Here is a 20,000-nt window from a genome sequence, read left to right on the forward strand (position 1 = left end):
TGTCCTGAGATACTGTATTCTCTGAGCAATGCCCTTCCTCTGTAGGGCTTGCTGAGAGACCACCGCAGGTTGTTTGTTCAAGTTTTCCTGTGTATCCGTGTTGGTCTGCAGTGGGTCTCTCAACAGCTGATGAATCTGTTGCTACAGGAAAAAACATCGGATTCACACCCACTGCATCCATATTTCCTGCAGCAGCTTGAGCCGCTATTTTGTTAGCAATGTTGGTATAGACATTTGGTGGTAAAACCACAACTGGTATGCTGTGGGGTAATTTATTAATGCTTCCATCTGTCATAAGTTGCAAACTACCTGTAGCTGCATTGGTGGGAAAAGGGTTGGCAAAAACTGTACCATTAGGTGGCTTAGGCAAAATTCGCCGAAATCCTTTAGCAGTAGAAGAATCAAAAGAACACTTCTGTTGGTAATTATGCTGTTGGTCCCTCATAATTTCTTTCAATATATTTTCTTTACCCTCAGGGGATATAGACCAGAAACTGCCTTTGCCAGGAAGATTTGGCGGCCTCTTAGCTTTTAGAAAAAAGCTGTGAAGGGACAGGTTGTGACGAATAGAGTTCTGCAAAAAGAAAAACATTTTTGAAAGGGAGAAATGATCCTCACACTTTGCAGGACAATTTAAGCAATTACCTCTAATTGTAGACACCTGAGAAATTAAGGTGGCTCCAAGGGAATTCAAACCATGTGCCTCTATAACCCGCCCTTCAAATACATGCATCAAGTCCTTTCACAGCAACACATGAGTCCAACAAATTCTGCTCCCAACTACTTGGCTTCATAGCTCAGTTGGTTGCCACCTGAATTTTTCAGGTGTCTATAATTGGAGATAATACTGCTTACATGTAAGTCGTCCAGCTAAGTGAGAGGATGACTTCTCCCTCACATCTACAGTAGAACCCGCAAATACACACATTTACGTATTTCATTCCTTTAAAAACATTTTGTGTGACAGTTTTAAATAAATGCTGTAAATTTTGAAACCAAGAGTCTGCAAAAATCTTGCCGTCAATCTTTGAACACTAATACCCTAGGAAAGAACCTCACCTTCCAAGCTTTTTTGCAATGCTTGTAATAGGGGAAGTTATCCTCAATCCACCTGTATATGTCTTGAAGAGTCATACGTTTCTCAAATGTGCTGTTGATTGCACGAAGTATCAGCGTAGCATAGGAAAATGGTGGTTTAGGGTATGGATTCATGTGCACTGCCTCCTGATCATAAGGAGCATCTTCCCATTTCTCAGTGTCCTGTAATGGGTTTGAATCCAGACTGCACAACCACTGCATGTTGGTGAGACTGTCATTGAGAGAACAACTGGAATTTCCTGAAAAAAAAAAACTAGATGAGAGTGCAATGAGAAGTACCAAATTATTAAGTTGTGTAGAGAACAATAAGTACATATGATTAAGCTACAGTCCAGCTGCAACATCTTTATCTGAGTAACATTTGAATAATTTGAGTTTCCAACGAAATCACAGGAATCCCAACCAAAAACCAGCCAATCAGAGTGCTCCATTTAGCTTGACAATAGCGCTTTGCACTATTACTAAAAATAGACTTTGTCACATGAGCCCCCCGCGTAGACTCAGACAAACATTTCGATCTACTGAAAGGAAATGTATGAGTGAGGTAAGAGATAGTGAAGGAAAAAAAGAAGAAAACTTGATAAATCTGTGGGGAGTTGGTTTCTAAAAAGGAGGTAGAATGGTAAGTACTAAACCCTGTTGATGTAAATCAGACTCACAGTATCCACATAAAGGACCATAAATTGCCGAAATCTCTCAAAGAGTTGCAGGAGTTAGGAGAAAAAATCTTCATACCGCTGCCAAAACCATCCTAAAACATCGAGAAATGTAAGCCTTGGCCAATCGATTGAACCCGGAAATTCTTAACTGTGAAAAACACATCATTTTGTGCCCTACAAAAGATCCCACAGCAGAATTTCCTGATGTCCCCTAGGAGTAACAAGATGGTTTATAAAAGGGAAAGCATTACCGCTTTCAATAACAAATTTTTCCCATTCTAGTTTTGAAAAAAAAAAAAAAAAAAAAAAAAGGATACCTTGAAGTATACCTAAAAAATAGAGGATACCCAGAGAGCAGTGTTGAAAGGCATCTCTCTGAACTGAAATTCTCGAACAAAAAGAGGTCATGCACTGGGAGATGAAAACATACATTAAACAACATTGTCGCTCTTTGGAGATTGGGTGCCCGAAACATCCTGGAGCTTCCACTATTGGCAGCCAGCTCCAAGATGGAGACTGCACCAATGGCTGGCAAACCTGACAACCCAGCCATGAGCCCCCATGCCCCCGAGAAGAACAGGCACCTGTCATACTGATACACAGTAGAAAGCAGAGGGTGGGGAGGGAGGGAACAAAAACCCAGGTAAATGCTCCACACACAATGCTCCTACTTCCCGCCACACTGATAAATAAGCGATACAGCCCGAAGCACGAGGTATTCCACGCGTGCGCAAGTATACTAAAACCACTGACCAATAGGCTGCAGTTACTCCTAGTTGTTTACTTGGTTAAACTTCGTTTAACCTCATGTAACACAATTCTGAATTTTGTCACAAAATACCACTCCGCTCACGAGGAAATGGCACCTGATACAAAATTACCCACATCTACGAGATCTATTTAATACGCCCCCAGTAGTATATCGCAAAGAAAATCCATGAAAGATACATGTATGTTAGTCAGAGCAAAACAGACAACCATTTGCAAACAGCAGGAGTAGCGTAGGCCCATCAACACTTCTCCAACATGCCCGTCAACGGAGTAGAATAGGGAACAGAACTTGCACTATGGTACTATTTCCTTCCAACATCAAACCTTTTTTTGTATTTTCGCTGCGGACCAATGGCCATTATCGATGCTAGGATGAAGCACATGGTCACTTCCACTGTCTACACGACCTATTACAGCCCATCACTCGTTTAAAAATGTCACTTTAAAGACCGTTCTAGCTGCTCAATTGTGTATTGTTCTGGTTCTCTCTCGCAGTGCCAAGATCATGGTCGACGTCGATTAAACCCAAGGAGAATGAAGCAAATATTATGCCTCATTTCCCTTGTGACTCATACAGACTGAACTTTGTTTGTCTGAGTCACTTAGGGGTCTATAATTTCATGACGTCATTAGTGCAAAGCGTTATTGCTTGCCATAATTTATAATAATACACATAATAAATAATGATCTTAATTGATAATAAAATAATAATAACAATTATTATAATTATATATAATAACAGTAATATTTTAATATTAAAATGTTGCCTGATTATTCAAGTCTAAGTCAAGAGCGTCAGCGCATGTTTTTCAAGCTTGGATCACAAATAACTCAACAGCTGATCATAAATACATGTATCTAATAGTCGCCAATTAATGGCTGTTCGTTTAATTTAACTGGACAGTCACAAAGGCTCTTTAAATAATACTTGAATTTTTTCATGCAATAAGTAATCAAAACATTATCTTAACCCCACATGGCTAAACGCTTAAGTTATGTTAGAAAGATCCGTTTGAAGCTATGTCGAGTTGTAAGACCGGTCGATGGAATAACATAAAATTGCACAAGCTTACTTGTAAGTCAAAAACACTCGAAAGAATTAGTCAGGTCTGACGTTGGGACGGGTATTCTGCAATCCCTCCGAAGTGTTACAGGTACTTAACGTATGAGAAACACATTTAAAAAGGAGCGATTGAAGAATATCCGTCCACAAAGAAGCATTTATACGTTTGCGACGCGAGCCGCAGTGCCGAAGTGAACGAAAGTGGGTTTCGCGTGGTTCGCGTCGGACAGAGTGAATTGAGCGAACATTCGAGTTACCCGCATCTCTGTGATTTCTGCATTAACAAAGAACTGACCGATTAGTTAGGCGAAATTACTCACGTTTTTTTGAGGACATTGTTGCGCATTCGTAATGGTAACTTTCAACAAAGTGATGAATTGTTCGAACCAACGTGCTCCCGATGATGAACAGTTTGAAAATTTGTCCCTCCCGTTGGAAGCCAATCAGAGAGCAGGAAAATGAGCGTCCACGGGTCTTGTTGGTTTTCCCCCAGAGTGCATCGGTGCATTAGAATGAAAACAAAATGGAAGATGGAGGTCATGGCATTCTTGTGATATGCATATGATTGTGTGGCCTTAAACTGCGTGGCCTTAAACTGAAAGGATTCCTTAATGCTACAAGAAAGAAAGGCTCTTGCGGTGTTTTTGTTGCAAGCGTTGTGGATCATCGAGCAAAATGCTGCTGGTATGTGTCTTTCTATGAGTTTGATGGGTGTTTCGAGGAAGTGTAATATAATTGCGTCATGATATGCAAATGCATGCTATTTTACGTGCGATTTCGTGGATCAAATTTTACTTTTTGCCATAGTCTTTTATCCTTAGAGCCTGTAGAACTCATTTCGGGGACGATATCTTGTCTGCCTTCAGCTCAGGTTTTATTTGTGCACTCTTGTTGTAGGCAGCGCACATAGCTTAGCCCAGCTGTTTATGTAATTAAGTTAGTAGTGAGTCAGATCTTATTTTCTTGTAGTACAGACAAAATGGCGAAATCTCTTATTAAATTTTATTGCGTGTTAGGCTATAAAACGGCTTTTTTGATGGCATTAAATCTTTCCATCAGAACTTACAAAAAAAGGTGACAAAAATCGAGGATTTGTTATCCTTCTCACGCGTGATACCATTAACCTTATAATTGCATACTCAACAAGGCTGTTGCCTAACAGGAGCCCGGTAGCCTGGGGCTCCCAAAGAATAGCTCTGGGCGCCTTAATTTTTCACAGCAACACCTTTAACTTCATATGTTGGGCTCCTAAGTTCTCAGCGTTTAGCTCTGAGGGCCCCTTTAAAATTTTCTTAGGCAGCAGCCTTGCTCAATGTACCTTAGCATTCCCCTTCATCTTTATATTTTGACCATGACATAACTAAACATCTGAGCAATGCATGCATGTGAATTGACTGCCATGGGATCAGTATTTTTATTTGCGGCTAAATACAGGAATTGCACCGACCTTAGTTCCAGTCATTCACTTGTACAGATATTACAAATTTGAACGTGTGAGAATGAGAGTCCCAACACCAAACCAATGTTTTTACCCAGACTGCTGCTCGGTGCAATTCCTGTATTTAGCTACAAGTGTATTTTTGGGGTACACAAAGTCAACAATGGGCACCAAAGTTTTCGTTTCCATGTGCTTTTTGGAGTTTATGATTACATGACAGATCATATAGCGAAGATATCGTTGATATCACTTACAGTATTGTCATTAATGTGCCAACCAGAGTCTCACTGGCTGTCGTAACAAGGGTCTTTTGTTCCTGTGGTTGTATGGAGTAGTCCCGGAGAGGTTTTTTCAGGGTACTCCGGTTTCCCCTCTCCTCAAAAACCAACATTTGACTTTATTTGCATTAATTGTTAAATTATTTCAGTTTACAGTGTCCCCAATTAGTGTTCCAACGGGAGAACGACTAGACACTTAAATTATGTTTCTTCTCTTCCGTTCCATTTATGTGAATGCATCTGGTTTTAACTTATACATTGAGAGTGTGGTGCATGTATATGATGAATGTGTGGTTCCAGAAAATATCCATACCCCACCACGGAGGGAATTTCACTTAAAACCCCCTGCCTCCCTGGATTTTCCATATTTCAAAGGAACTGATGACCCTCCACCCCTCCGGAATTTCCACAAAGTAAGAAAGACCCCCCAACCCCTCTGGAAAAGTCTATTTTCACAAAAAAATATTATCGAAGTAAAGAACGACGCTGTTTTCCATTCCGCAATGGTTTTATTTTATTTTTACTGAGCGGTCTCGAATTGGAACACAGTAAACTACCTACAAAGCAAACTACACAAAATTGCTTATCCCTAAAATGAAAGATACAACTTTGTATCTGTCAGTTTATCTTGATGTGCAAGCTTAATGATCAATTTTTTTTCCAAACTGCGAGTAGCCATCTCCACTGCTATAATGTTGGAGGAATTAAAGCCATTTCAGCGTGAATCAAACTTTCAATTACAAAATTAACCCTTTGACGTCCAAACCGGCCAGACTTAGTATTTTACTCTGTCTAACAACACACGATTTTACTCGTCAATAGGGAACCCCTGGGAGTCAATGGGTTAAGTGGAAACAAAAAGGAGAATAAAAACTCTAGATTCTGAAATCGTTACATCTTATACCTTCTGCTTCTTGAAGCAAAACTTTCACTGTTGTACTGTTTTTTAATCAGCTGACACGACACAGAGATGAAACGTAGCTAGTAACCACACCTGTCATGCGGCCATGTCTCTATGGAGACTGGTAACGAGTACAGCTGGTCAATATTACATACGCGACAAATCAAGTTTTTGTTGGCCTTACAGCAATCTCGTACCCAGAGTCCTCGGGCTTTTTGGCCAGCGGGTGAACGCCCGGAGAGACTCTGGGATAATCGACTCCATTTTCCCAGAAAACGTGGGTTCCGGTCTTGTGACGTATATTTGAGTTTAAACGGAAGCAGAAAAGAGAAAACCGTTAACAGTAGAAATGGCGGGTTGAAAGTGTTCGAGAAACAAGAATTTTAGCCTTACACACAAAGAAACTGGAGAAATGATCATTGGCTTGCTGTAAGAGCAAGTGAAGATGAAACCTCTGACACTGTCGGTGACTGTATTTTTGGTGTTTCAGCGTACATTCCATCGTTCAGAATGCAATGAGAATGCCATCGTGCAAGCAACACGATCGACAAGTTTTTTTGTGGAAACGACACAAATGTCCTCTTCTTCTACAATTTGATGTTTCCGTAATTCTGAATGGCTTCGACAAGACCTTATTCCACGGATTTCGCCTCAAAGAGACTGATGTAATGTCTCCCACGGTACTTTTGCAACAGCAACAGTAATCACTTTTTACCAGCGTGAGAAAATTCCCGTGCGGTATAAGACATAGTTCAAACCTCGTCGTTATGTTATTTTTGTGATTTATATATTTCTGAGGTAGAAAAAATCAAACAGCACTGAAACTAGTTTTAGATTTTGAATGTCCCTCCAAATTCTGGGGCTTCCGAATTACTTTACCGACTTCCTGTCGGACTGCCTTGCTACGCAATCGGCCAATCAAAAATATAGTTCAAATCGATTATCCCAGAGTCTCTCCGGGCGCTCACCCGCTGGTCAAGAAGCCCGAGGACTCTGGGTACGAGATTGGCCTTACAGGGGCCCAATTCCTTTCAATTCGCGTACATAATGCTTTTGGAAGAGTGAAAACCAGATTTAGATGAAAAAATAATCATACTTAGTTAAACTTATATGTTTTTTCAAAAATGATCTACCAGATCGGTAAGTAGCAATTTCATAATGAGTTCGAAATTTAACCCCTTGGAAAGTGATTTTTTCGTCCGACCCACTTCCCTTCTGGAATTTCCTTGACCTCTGAACCCCCACCCCCTCGGAATTTCCAATTCCCTCCATGGTGGGGTATGGATATTTTCTGGAACCACACAATCCCATTTTGTTTTTGGACAAAAATAACCTAAAGTAAAACATGCCCAGAACCAGAGCGGAGGCTTACAGTACAGTGTGTAATGCCACCAGACTATGCTGCTGTCTTCCTATGGGATGTGAGAAGTGACCTGTGTGCTTAAAAATAACCTGCCGGACTGCCGGACTTGCGTAGCCTAGCTGGTGTAATGCCTTTCTGTAGAATGTGAATGCCGCTTAACCCTTTAAGCCCCGAGGGGTTCCCCATTGACGAGTAAAATCGTCTGGCGTTAGACAGAGTAAAATCTATAAGTGCCATTTGGCACTATCGGGGCTGAAAGGGTTAAACGGGGACATAGTTTTTTCACGCTGTTAGCTTAACCCTTTAAGCCCCGAGGGGTTCCCCATTGACGAGTAAAATCGTCTGGCGTTAGACAGAGTAAAATCTATAAGTGCCATTTGGCACTATCGGGGCTGAAAGGGTAAGATTTTCCTGATCAATGCTATAGTGTGAAATATTCTGTAGGAGGAATTCACGCAGTTTGCTTCTAGTTGTCAGGAAGAAAATGTCTATGTGTTACATTGGTTATATAATCGATCTCATTGTTTTCTTCGTTACTCTTCATTATCTGACGATTTTATGTTGTTTCTCTTTACAATATGTCAGATAACTTTGTGGTTGGTCCAAACAGAGGTGAAAAGATGACACTTCAACCCTCTGTTACCTTGGATTTGACTTTCCAGAAAGCTCAGAGAACATGGAGATTTGCTATATTTCAAGCACATTCGCAGAAAAACAATGTAACATTGTCTACAAGTGTAAGATATGAATATGGATCCTTTGTAATAGGATTGGATGTTGCAGTACTCTATCCTCTACCTATTCCAGATATAGGCTGTCATTTCTACTTGAGATCAAATAATAATCAAAGTAGTTATGAAACAGATGTCATCGCTGTGCCATACGAAGATGGAGGTGAGTCCAAGAAGAACTTAAAGTTTATTTTTAGCAAGAGTTTCTGGATTCTTGTACCGTAAGTGAACAAATTTGCTTCAAACATAGTGATGTAGCAAAATATATTTGAATTCCACCAAATTTACATCACCAATGCATACAATTCACGTCATACAGCTGTACATGTAAATCAACTTGGTGTCATACGTTTTTCGCATCCCAAGCGAAATAAGTACAACATAAATTGTTTTTTTCTCGGAAAGGCTTAAGTTAACATTACTTTAGTTATACATGTATGTATGTTTTTCTCAGTTGACTAACAATGGTCAAATTTACGCATAACCTGATTTGAGAAAAAAAGACTTTTCATGTGTGAAGAAAATCATAAGTACTGGGGTTCGGAAATGAAAACCTGTGTGCACTCAAAAACTTTTTCACATCCTAAAGGTAAGATTTGCAATACACAACCTTCCAAATTTGTGATGCATCTGGTCACTTTTTATGCCAGTTTTATTATAATAATTTATGTCCAGAAATCATTGCAGTCTCAATGTCTGTAGTCTTTCTTATAACTGTTACATTACTGTGATCCATCAGGTGTGTGTATTTTTAGAGACTAGGAAAAATGAGTGCTTTTAATAGTTTATCAAGTTATTGGCCACCCTGACCTGATCTTAAGTAATATTATAATAAGCTGATCTTCAACAGGCAAAAGAACTCCGGGTTTGGCCATTTTCATTTAACAATTTTCGAGGCAGTTGTTGTCAACTTTCATGTTTTTTTGGGGGCGATTGGCAATAACCATTGGGTGTGATGAAAATAATCTGTGTCATTAGTTGTCTGGAAATACCACCTGTGGTAGTGTGCGGACAGTTACGATTTGAGTTTTGAGGTCTCTACATCTACCTATGACAATATTGGGGAAATTTCATTTAGCCTCAAGCAGCAACAAATAGGCCCTTTGCATGAACGTGTCATACGACCTTGTCAATCATAAAAAATGGAAGAAATGGAAATGCCAGAAATGGAAAGTGCATGATGAAATTACCCAGTAAGAATATCAATTTTGAGGCCACTGACATTTTATAAAACGTAAACGTAAATTTCATCACGCTCTTTCCATTTCCGGTATCTATTTTGTACTATGACCATTTTTAGTCATGGATAAAGCGTATCCTAACGTTAGGGGTCAGAATATGCAAAAATATCACTCCCTCAAATGTAAACTAGAGTAGTCGATAAGTCAACAACCAATATCACATGTCACTCATTCAGTTAAATCCAAATCGATATGGCAATGATCAATATCAATTTTGCGATGTTTCACTTACCGAAGTAATGCCGCAACATATTGCGTTGAGATATTCGACTTTTCTTCGATCGTTCCGACAGGATTAATACTCGTTGCTGTCAGCATGTGTTACAAAGCCATTGTTCATTGGACTGTGCTATGTGTGTTAAAAATGAATACGAAGAGACGTTTGCTTGTCATTCCACCAAGTTCACAGGTCCACTCGTATTAGCAAAGGAACACGCTGTGAGATTGCCGTGGACAGTGACAACTTTGTTCACCTAAAGCAAACTATTGCGCTTTTAGTTTGTTTAGCATTATTTCATCATTCTGTTGGTTATATTCAAAACCAATAAGGTATACTTGTAACACATTTAAAGGTGAAAGGTGCTTAAATGTAAAAGACGGGGTTCAAAGCTCTCGATAGCTGTGTTTACATAGTTGAGAAATAACCAGATGTTCTTGGTATCACCTTGTTGTCGTTGAACAATGAAGTCTTCCTTTACGAAAAGAATCAAACACAAATCTCCATCTTTAGCTTGCACGTTTTCCCATTGCAGACCATGTGATGTTCTCGAGGAAATTCTACGTGCGTAAGACGACATTTCAAAGAAACTGTTCTCTAAAGTAACATCACGTGGTCTGAAATGGGAAAACAAAACGTAGTAGCTGAAGAGGCGCGGTAGCCTGCGTTGCAAGCGTTCCCGTTCGACAGAAGAGCTTCGAAACGATTTTCCGCAAACTTGCCACGCGAAAGTTGGGGCAAGGTGTTTGAGGGAACGCTTGCCGCGAAGAAGACCCCCTATTTTTGAAAAACCCGTTCGCCCACGAACGGCAAAAGATTCGTTATTGAACAAAACTTTGGCAGCGCTTGTTGTTGACGAAAAGTTTGGGCTGAACTTATTTAAGCTTTTTGTTCGCTTGCAAAAGATACTGTATATTTACGCAGGATGAATTAATAAAATGCCCGAGAACTACAGTATGGTATCCGTGGTCCGCGAGAAAAAAAGGATATTCTTAAATATCTTACCTGAATCAAAACGCCTCGAAGTGAAATTTCCCATGAAGATAGCTTTTTCGTTTCTTGCGATAATATTACCCCTATGCGAAAATTGTTGATATTTTTAAAAAGCCGATAAAACAAAAGTTTAAAACTCTGCAGCAAATTCGTTCCCAACCGCAGAAATTAGTTTATCTGTAAATCTGTTCTGCAAAAAGACACGTGTTTCCGTTGCGTTTTGTCTTTACACAAGCCAAGTAAACGTGACCATGTAAGTTACGGAGCCACAATAGTAGAGACTTTCTAGAAAGACAAATTAACACACCTGTCATCAAACTTGAATTCCATACAATCACAATAGTAGGAAAGCCTAAATTTCGTCATGTGAAAGAAGAATAATCAAGAAATTATTGGACAGATTTGTTTTTGGTGATACTTTAGTTAACGAGGGAATATAACATCATGTTCGGAAAATTCGCTGACCAAGGACACCATACTGTATCGGAATCCATATGTTTCAGGATCAAGGAAATAAACTGTATTCGTCAAATTTAACTGATCTGAGTGTAGTGTGAAGTGCTATGTTTCTACCCCATATGAACCATGTGAGCGTTAGCCCTACTAATGGAAATGGGCCCACACAAGGACAGAGAAATACTCTGATCGGGGTGGGAATTGAACCCACGACCTTCGGGTTAAATCACCGCTGCTCTATCGACTGAGCTACAACGTTAGACGGGAGCATGCCGTGGGAACTGAAGAAGTTAAAGTCACGGCAATTAACATGTACAAGTACAAGTAAGGATTACGTTTTTGCAAACGTTGGCCGTGTAGCATTTATATTTGCAGAGCGGTTGGAATGGAAGTTGTCGAAGACAACAGCCAATTTTCAGAACCTGAAAGCAATCCGTGTGCTCGTAAAATACGAAATTTAGGAACATAACTCGTACAGAATTCGATGGGTAGTAAGGCCGTTAAATGCAAAACTGCACCAAAGCTGACCATGAAACCATTCAAGAGGATTTAGTTGAAAACTAGCGACGATTTCAGTGTGAATTGCTGGCTATTTCTTGGTGCAGAATGGTTGATGAAATGATATGATATGACTATGATTACAGGAAAACCTCCTTGCTAGTTTCATAATTCACAGTACGTTTTTAGTCAAATCGTCTCGAAATCGTTGATGAAATAGCACGTAAAAGTACTTTAAAAAATCGCATGACTGAACAAAGGAGCCGCTTTCTTCTCACAATACGGGGAGCTGCGTAATTGTCTCCATCTTGTCTCAATCCATGATACAGGACTCAACTATTATTGGGTTCCAAAAAATGGCACTCTGATACAAATCTGCAAACTATGTATGTATCGTGTTGACTGTCACGTTGGCACTTAATGAGATCTACTACTAGTAGATTGTTAGTAAAAACACTTAATAGTTTTGGTAGAAGATACTTTTGAAAGGCATTCATTTAAACTGAAGATACTAAGTGACAGTTGATGATCAGAAGCAATTTAAGCAGGTTCAAATATAGTCTTCTACGCAGCCGTCATTTGTGTGGTCACGCAACGCTCCTCACACACAAACAACGGCTGCTCTGTTTCGAACTACATTCCTTTCCTTTACCTGACCAATCAGAGCTTGGTTCTCATATCCTGAAACCCTTCACGCTAAAGCGAATAAGCCAATCAGAGCGCACGTCTTAACTTCACTTCTGTCGGCGACACCACCATCTTGGAGTTTCAAAGTTTAAATTTCACAGTTAAAATAACCTGCGATCAGGGGTACTTTTTCTTTAGATTGGGCGGAAAAGGTACCTTTGCGCCCAGTCTAAAGAAAAGTACACCTGATCGCAGGTTACAGTTACATAGGCATCAGGCGCTTTCAATCAAAAGCGTAGTTTTGAAAAAGAAAACTGTATTTTTTAGTCTAACAACGGAGTTGGAAAATCCCTGATTTATCAAGCCATTCAGTATTCCACTCGTTTGCGATGAAATCGACATCGTTGTTGTTGTTTCCCCTCTGCTTGATTTTCGCCAATCTCAGCTTCATAACTGTTCTGTTCTCTCGTTCAATCGCCGTAGTCGCTTTTCCTTTAGATTTTCTCTGGCATTGAAGTCCTCTTCTATTTCTTTCTTCATATTTTCCAGCTTACATGATGCACGTTGAAACCTCACTAATCGCTGGTAGCATGTAACTCCACAAAAACAGGTCGCTCCTCTTCGAGCAGTCAATACGCTCATCCACACCGATCGCAGATCTAATAATTTCAACAAGATCTACAGAACGTCTCCAAAAAATTTCTATTTTGTCATTTGCAGAGGCTACTGAAGACAAGTGAAGCACCTTGAGCGACCGTCTATCAGTTTCTTTGGAGTTTTACATGGGCGGGTCTAAAACACAGGTCACATTCCACAGGTCACTCGTTGCAGGTCATTGTTTTACCTCTTTAAAAGTGACCCAAAACCCTCAATTTGGCTAACCCTAGGCCTAAAAACCCCAATTAGGCCTAGGGTTAGCCAAATTGAGGGTTTTGGGTCACTTTTAAAAAGGTAAAACAATGACCTGCAATGAGTGACCTGTGGAATGTGACCTGTGTTTTAGACCCGCCGGTGGTGAAATATCTGAGGATACGCGCGAAAATAACAGACCGTCAATTTTCAAATCAAAAGGCGAGCCGCGATTGGTGCAACCCCTCATTATCACGTGCATACGCCACGCAGTCCAAACAAAGGGAAAGGAATGTAGTTCGAAAGAAAGCAGCCGTTGTTTGTGTGGAGAGGAGCGTTGTATGACCACACAAATAACGGCTGCGTAGAAACTAGTTCAAAGAAGACTAAAATCAATCCAAGCCGCAATGGGACACAAACCCTTGATGTGACGTAAATAACTGTTGCACTGCACGCAGCTCTGCCACTGAGCCATCAAGCTATCTGGGAACTGGTAAATGGGCCTACATTTTGGAACTGCTAAAGTTGATGATCTGTCTCTCAGGAAGTCACCAAACATTTTTATTGTCTTGTTTGTTTTCTGTCATTTTCAGCTCCATTTCCTGGTGCTTGTTGTCTGACCTGTAGCATGGAATTCGATCCAAACATTGCAATTTCTTCCAACTCTCTTGAAACCAACATAACTTTTGCATTTGCCAATGTGTACTATGGAAGGTATGTGTGCAAACGTCTTTAAAAGGGCAACATATACTGAAAGAGATGTTGTACATGTATGGTAACCGTGGTAAATCAGGGGTAGTAGTAGACTCATAGGAGCTACTTAGCCATTGCTGCAATTTTCATAATTCTGCGGAATTCATCTTCAAGTGCCAACGTCCAAACTGCGTTTTGGCTTCCATCAAGCAATCTTCCGATGCCAGAGAGTTGACTGGAACCCACGAATGCTGAAATCAATATTATTGATCTTTGACGTAACCTAACGTACCAATCAGCTTCTTTGAACAGTTTCAATGGTACCTTCGAACATTCAAACTTGATGCCGATGGGAAGTGATGCCGGGATCTGTACAATACTTTTTACTGAAGAACCTCTGAAAAGATATTATAATGGTGTTCGAGCTGTAAACTAAGGAAAAACTCAAATAGCCCTTATTGGAGTTATCAGCGGTTTTGCCACATAAACGAGGCGAAGGGGTCATTTTGTATTGAATTTACCTTTAAGCCTCTTTTACATGTAGTTTTAAACAAAAGAAAATGTGCCTGCAGGCTCAACTCTGATAAGGTTCATTCACTTTCCAGAGGCAGAGTCAATCTTCCCAGTTGTGTTCGGAAATTTGATTGATGGAAGCCAAAACGAAGCCAATGCATATGCTGAAATTTAATCTCTCCCAAACAATGCAGAAAGAGGAAATTGAATGCACAAAGTTGAAATTAAATTGACTGGAAAGTTGCAAAAGCACAACAAAACAAAATGGCGGACAGCTTACTTTGGGAGAAATTAACAACGTTCGAAGGAAAATGCTAAGAACAAAAGCACCCAACAAAGTACAAATAATTTGCTCAAAGTCCAGAAGTCTTGGGCTTCTCAAAAAGGTTATAATTTTATGAAACTATTGAAATGTACAAACCAGAGGCCCTGAAAAAAATTCTTGGAGTTTCATGCAACAGTCAATGAGAGGATATTTTTTTGGGTCAAGTGCAAGCTTGTCAATCAAGGTTGTTATAGGGGGAACTATCAAGGCGTAACGCGAAGTAAACAATATGGAGGGAAACAGTAAAAGTACGGGTAACCACATTATTTATTTTATGCAAAAAGCTGGTAGTGTGACAACAGACCGCAGTCTGCAGACTACCTACAAATGATAGATAGCTTAGATAGATAGCTTTATTAAATAAAACCATTGCAGCCAAGGGCTGAATTACGGCTATTTACAAGTGAACAAAGATTCTAAAATTATTTAAAATTTAAATCTAGAATTTAAATCTAAAATTTAAATCTAAAAATATATTAAAAGCAAGGTTGCACACCGAGAACTAAAAGCTAAGAACGGGAAGAATTTGCCATTAACAAGCTCCGCTGAAAGCGATGGTGCTGATGAACAATATTTAAGTCTAAGCACCCAGTTCAAATAGCACTGATAAAGAGTATTTAAGTCTAAGCACTCAGTTTGAAACAATTACCTTTCGATAACTGTGATTTAGAGTTAGTCTGCAGTCTGCAAGTTCTAGACACCGCAAAAACTGAGTTATGCCTTTAATGTTGCAAATGTTTATTTTAAAGATCTGGAGGAAAAGGTGACACTGCTCCCCCATGCGACGGGAATACAATAACTGGTAAAAAGCCTGAGCATTATCGTCTTGAATATCATATTTACGTGATGTTTCTGCCTGAGGGAGATCTATCTGAGGAGTCCCTCTTTGAAGGAGTTGAAAAAATGGCATATCCTGCTAGAATTAAAAATCATGGTCAGGAAGTAAGTGTACCAAGCAAAATAATATTAACAGGACTTACAATAATGTAACGTCTTTGTAAAAGTATAATTCAAGTTCTCATCCTTGTAGCAAAGTCGGAAATTAACTTTTATATTATGGGTGCCAACTAGCAACTAAATAAAACTTTTCAGCTGCCAGATGGAAAATTGTGGAGTGAATTTCAAATGGTGTTTAGTTTAATGCAAAAACTTCATTTTTATGTTAAGAACATCAAACAGAACAAAAAGTACAAGACACCTGTTGGCCAACTTCTCTGAATATCGTTTTTAATCAGTTTCTCTGGATGTAGAAAGTCAACAATAACAATGGAAATAGCATTGTAATAACAAGTCAGGTGCTGGCGACCAATTGTGAAATTCTGTTTTTTTTTTCACAAGTTTTGGTTTGCTGTCGAGCGTTCGTGTTGATGATCCTCTCAAGATTTGATTCGATTGTTGGAAAAATGAATTACGTAGTTAATCGTTTCAAGAGATAACCTTTCTGAACAAAGTGGTATTTAGTCATGTTGCAAGCGACCTTTAACACAACTTTAGCAGCTATTAACAGCTATTCGCTGACAGAACGGAAATGTTACAATTTCAGCATAATTTATTATTTAGAATAACAGCCACATCTCATTTGTTATAATTGATCAATATTGTGTAACTTGAAACTGAGCTTGGTAAACAATGGTCATGTTTGAAAATGATTACTGCATCAGTTTGCAAATAATCAAATAGTCCTTTACAATAAAAAGACATCATCTCGAGGCTCTGGGGAATAAATATAGGGATCTGTATGAGTTTATACCTCAGAGCCTCGAGATGATACTTTTTGTTTAGGACTGAATTTTAATATATCGGGCCGAAGTAACGCAACGCTCCTCGACGAGGAGCGTTGCGTGACGTCGGCCCGAGCGGCTGCAAAGGAGACTAACTGTCGACTAGATCAAAGTTGTTGTCTTTTTTATTTCCAGGTCAGCACTCTGACAGCACCAACACTTCCTGTATTGAAGTTTCTTACCTACCCATCTGGACAGGGTATTGTTTATAATGTGATAGTGAAGGACCCACAAAATGACAACAAGGAAGCTGCATATTCGCCAGTGGCGACTTATGGTTGCGATGTATGTGAAGAAAAATGTAAGTTGTGACGATCTATAAAAAAAATGATTTTCAAGGGGAAAACTGCTTACCTAGAAAAATATCTCATAGCAAAGTAGAGATGTATACCCTTGACTCGTATTGCATTCTTAGCGCTTCTGCTATGTCGTTCAGCATGACAAGAAATTTTATTGCAGTGACAACATGTAGACAAGTGAGTTAAGTACATTGTAGTGCCCATTTTTTGTTTTTATGGGTTGTTGTTTTGTCACCTGTTAACTACATATAAAAGTTTGAAAAAAAAAAAATTGATAGAGCTCCTTGAGGCCCCTTTCACACGTATCCGAACAGAAATTTTTTTAATCCGCAACGTTTTCTTTGCGTATTCGCCTTCCGTCTACACTTCCGTCTACACACAACTTTTTGATTCCGCTCTCCAGAGTGGAAATTTCTGAATACGCAAAGAATTTGGAATCGTGTGGACTGTCGAATCCGGATATTTTCAAATCCGATGACGTTACAAACTCAGATTCAGTCTTAACCATATAAGTATTCAACATTGCCGCTGTAACGAAATGCTATCGCTTCCCTTGTGGCCAACTCGCGCGCCTCATGGCGCATGCTCTGTTGGCAATAGTCACTAAGGAGTCCTGGATACAAAAACGAATCCGGATTCGTGTGGACAGACAAATTCGATTTTAATACGTTACGTGTGGACGTGAAAAATGTTTAATCCGCAGATAAAAAATTTCAGATTCATAAATAGCTGGATACGTGTGAACAGGGACTGAGAGGGAGTCGTTTAATCTTCGAAGGGCATCTGTTGGGCTTGGTGGACAACACTTGCCATTTCTTGTCCATATGCATCGGAATGCCAGCAAATTAAGACTGCGTGAAATTTGTGCAGTTTCACAAAACACAAAACAACATCATTTATCTTTACCAACTTTTACTTCTATTTTCCTAGTCGTGGTCATCGATGCTGTAATTGCAGTAATAGGAAGTATTGTAGGTGCAATATTCTGCTTCTTTGGATTTCGTCTCTTCCAATTTAGTGAGTACAAAAGATTATTTTGGAAATTAAAAGAATGCAATGCCATTTTCTACATGCATGTATGTATTTTCATCGTCCTCGTCATGACTTTCTTTTAAGCCTAGTTTTCATATGTCAGGAAAATCCCAGACGATCGGGGATTTCGCAGTTTCCCGACCGTCCTAGATTTTGCCGACGAATCGTGAAAGCCATAAATCGTACACATCCTCGATAATCTGGGATGGTTGGGGGCGAATCGGTAAAACCTGCCCCAGTTTTTGCGATCGTCGGCGATCACTCCCGATATATGAAAACTCGAATTTGTGCGGTTGGAGACGTCGACGATGGTTTTAGCTCGTTACCAATCCTCTAAATTGCAAGTTTCAATTTTGCGCACTTTCCATTTCCCGCCAAAGTCACTATCCGGAGAATTGGGACAAGCGTCTGGTAATTTTCCGAGGTGTCGGCAAAGTCTGGGACGGTCGTGAAACTACGAAATCCCCGATTGTTTGGGACTTTCCCGACATGAAAACTAGGCTTTACTCTTGGATTTTACAGTAGCTTGGTTTACTGTAGCCACTATAGACCGTATTCATAAATGGCGGCCAATTTATAATTCTTTTGTCGAAGTGCAAATTAGCCTACCAAGCCTCGATACCATAGAGTGAATTGAAAAGAATTCTTGCTCTAAAATGAGGCTTGGTAGGCTAATTTGCACGTGGACAAAAGAATTATAAATGTGACCGCCATTTATGAATAAGGTCTATATCAAAGCATTTACCCTGCCAAGCACAGAGGACAGACCACAACACTGGGGCTCCATGCCGTACTCTGCGAATAGTTTGTTGATTCTTTCATGTCCCACAGGGTTACGAACATTGAAGGACTGCGACACGGGGTCTACGGTTTCTCGTCCTTATCCGAGAAGACTAGAGAGCCTAACCATTTGCAGATGTCATTACAAAGGCAGCTCTTTCTCCTGAGTTTTGCTATAGGCTTACGTTCACCCTACAGGCATTGCGCGCCGTGGAACAATTTTCATATATGAAAATCCCGCCAAAGCTGAAATTCATCCAATCAGATGGTCACGATAAACAATGCGAACTTTCCAATACAAAAACAAACGGTTGAAAAGCCTGCTGGTTGAAGGTAGGCCTTTTAAAGACCCTGAGCAGCAGAGCAGTTATCACAAGTATCTTGTTTTAAGCAACTTTCTCTCAGAGGGCAAAAGACTGCCGGAAATCATAGATATTGTGCTATATTTATTTATAGTTTGCATTTTACTTGTTTGTGTGGATTTTTTTCAGCGTTATTTTTAGGTGGGCAGGTGAATTTTGGTGTGGTGCTGTTCATTATTATTTCTTCGAACAGTGATATGAGTCATTTAGGTAAAATTACGAAATTTTGTTCATTGACTGCCTTGTGGTTACTTCATGAATATCTGAACTGTTTTCGTTGAAAGCAGCTTAGCTTTGAAGCGTGGTCATGTGCTTTGAGTTAAAAGCCAAAGGTTGATATTAGCCACTTCGGAAAATTCCATAATACTCTTTGTTTGTCCCCCCAAATTTTGCATAAGCATTGTTTTTTTTTTTTTTTTTTTCTCTTGGGACCATTGTAAGTCCCAGGGAAAACTGGAAACAGTGCTTATGCAAAATTTTGGGGGGACAAACAAAGAGTAGTATGGTATTTTCCGAAGTGGCTTATTCAAAACTAATTTTTCTTGAAAATAGGGAGCACTACATCCTAAGCATAATCGGCGAACGATAGGAGACTGTTGAAAGATGGACTAAAAGTCATTGCAGTCGTTTGGTTTTGTTTTCAAATGACGGTTTGTCCAAATACGTAATATGATTGACTGAATGCACTCAGAGTAATCACGCGGGAAACATGTCAGATATTTGAATTATTTTCGTGCGCAATGACTATTGGGCGAACTTGGTTCAGTTGACAGTGGCCATTTAACAGTTGTTTGCCCAGTGACCTAGCCTATGAATGGCTGCGAGGCTGCTGGTGACCTTGTACTGATACAGACCTCACTGCTTTTATCATGTAAATTATGTTGTTGAAATTGTAATTAGTCTACAATCACATTAACATTAGAAAAGCACAAAGGTTTGTATCAAAGCAGGGTCACCGGCAGCCTGGCTTGCATTCTTAGGCCTCGTAACTTAGCTACATCTTGGCCCGCTTTACTGCTAGGATTCAGAATT

General features: G+C 39.7%; 2 protein-coding genes across 4 annotated transcripts in view; one reads left to right on the plus strand and one right to left on the minus strand.

Moving 5' to 3' along the window:
- The window catches only part of LOC137969731 (forkhead box protein N3-like), an 11,031-nt gene extending 1,087 nt beyond the window's left edge, over positions 1-9,944 (minus strand). The window contains exons 1-3 of one of the 2 annotated variants that reach the window (XM_068816082.1): positions 3,912-3,999; positions 1,060-1,337; positions 1-574 (exon numbers count right to left, since the gene is read on the minus strand). The exon at positions 1-574 is cut by the window's left edge and continues 1,087 nt beyond it. In XM_068816082.1, coding sequence (XP_068672183.1) covers positions 1-574; positions 1,060-1,337; positions 3,912-3,927 — 868 coding nt within the window. In that variant the 5' untranslated portion in view covers positions 3,928-3,999. Of the gene's footprint in view, positions 575-1,059; positions 1,338-3,911; positions 4,000-9,775 lie in introns of those variants that run through there. The other variant, XM_068816081.1, reaches the window with a different exon arrangement.
- Positions 4,096-20,000, plus strand: part of LOC137969730 (transmembrane 7 superfamily member 3-like) — a 29,062-nt gene continuing 13,157 nt past the window's right edge. The window contains exons 1-7 of one of the 2 annotated variants that reach the window (XM_068816080.1): positions 4,096-4,275; positions 8,157-8,465; positions 13,777-13,897; positions 15,464-15,656; positions 16,631-16,796; positions 17,725-17,811; positions 19,098-19,178. In XM_068816080.1, the coding sequence (XP_068672181.1) occupies positions 4,203-4,275; positions 8,157-8,465; positions 13,777-13,897; positions 15,464-15,656; positions 16,631-16,796; positions 17,725-17,811; positions 19,098-19,178 (1,030 nt within the window). In that variant the 5' untranslated portion in view covers positions 4,096-4,202. The remainder of the gene's footprint in view (positions 4,276-8,156; positions 8,466-13,776; positions 13,898-15,463; positions 15,657-16,630; positions 16,797-17,724; positions 17,812-19,097; positions 19,179-20,000) is intronic. The other variant, XM_068816079.1, reaches the window with a different exon arrangement.

The sequence above is a fragment of the Montipora foliosa genome, chromosome 9 (assembly GCF_036669935.1).
Source record: "Montipora foliosa isolate CH-2021 chromosome 9, ASM3666993v2, whole genome shotgun sequence".
Lineage (NCBI taxonomy): Eukaryota > Metazoa > Cnidaria > Anthozoa > Scleractinia > Acroporidae > Montipora > Montipora foliosa.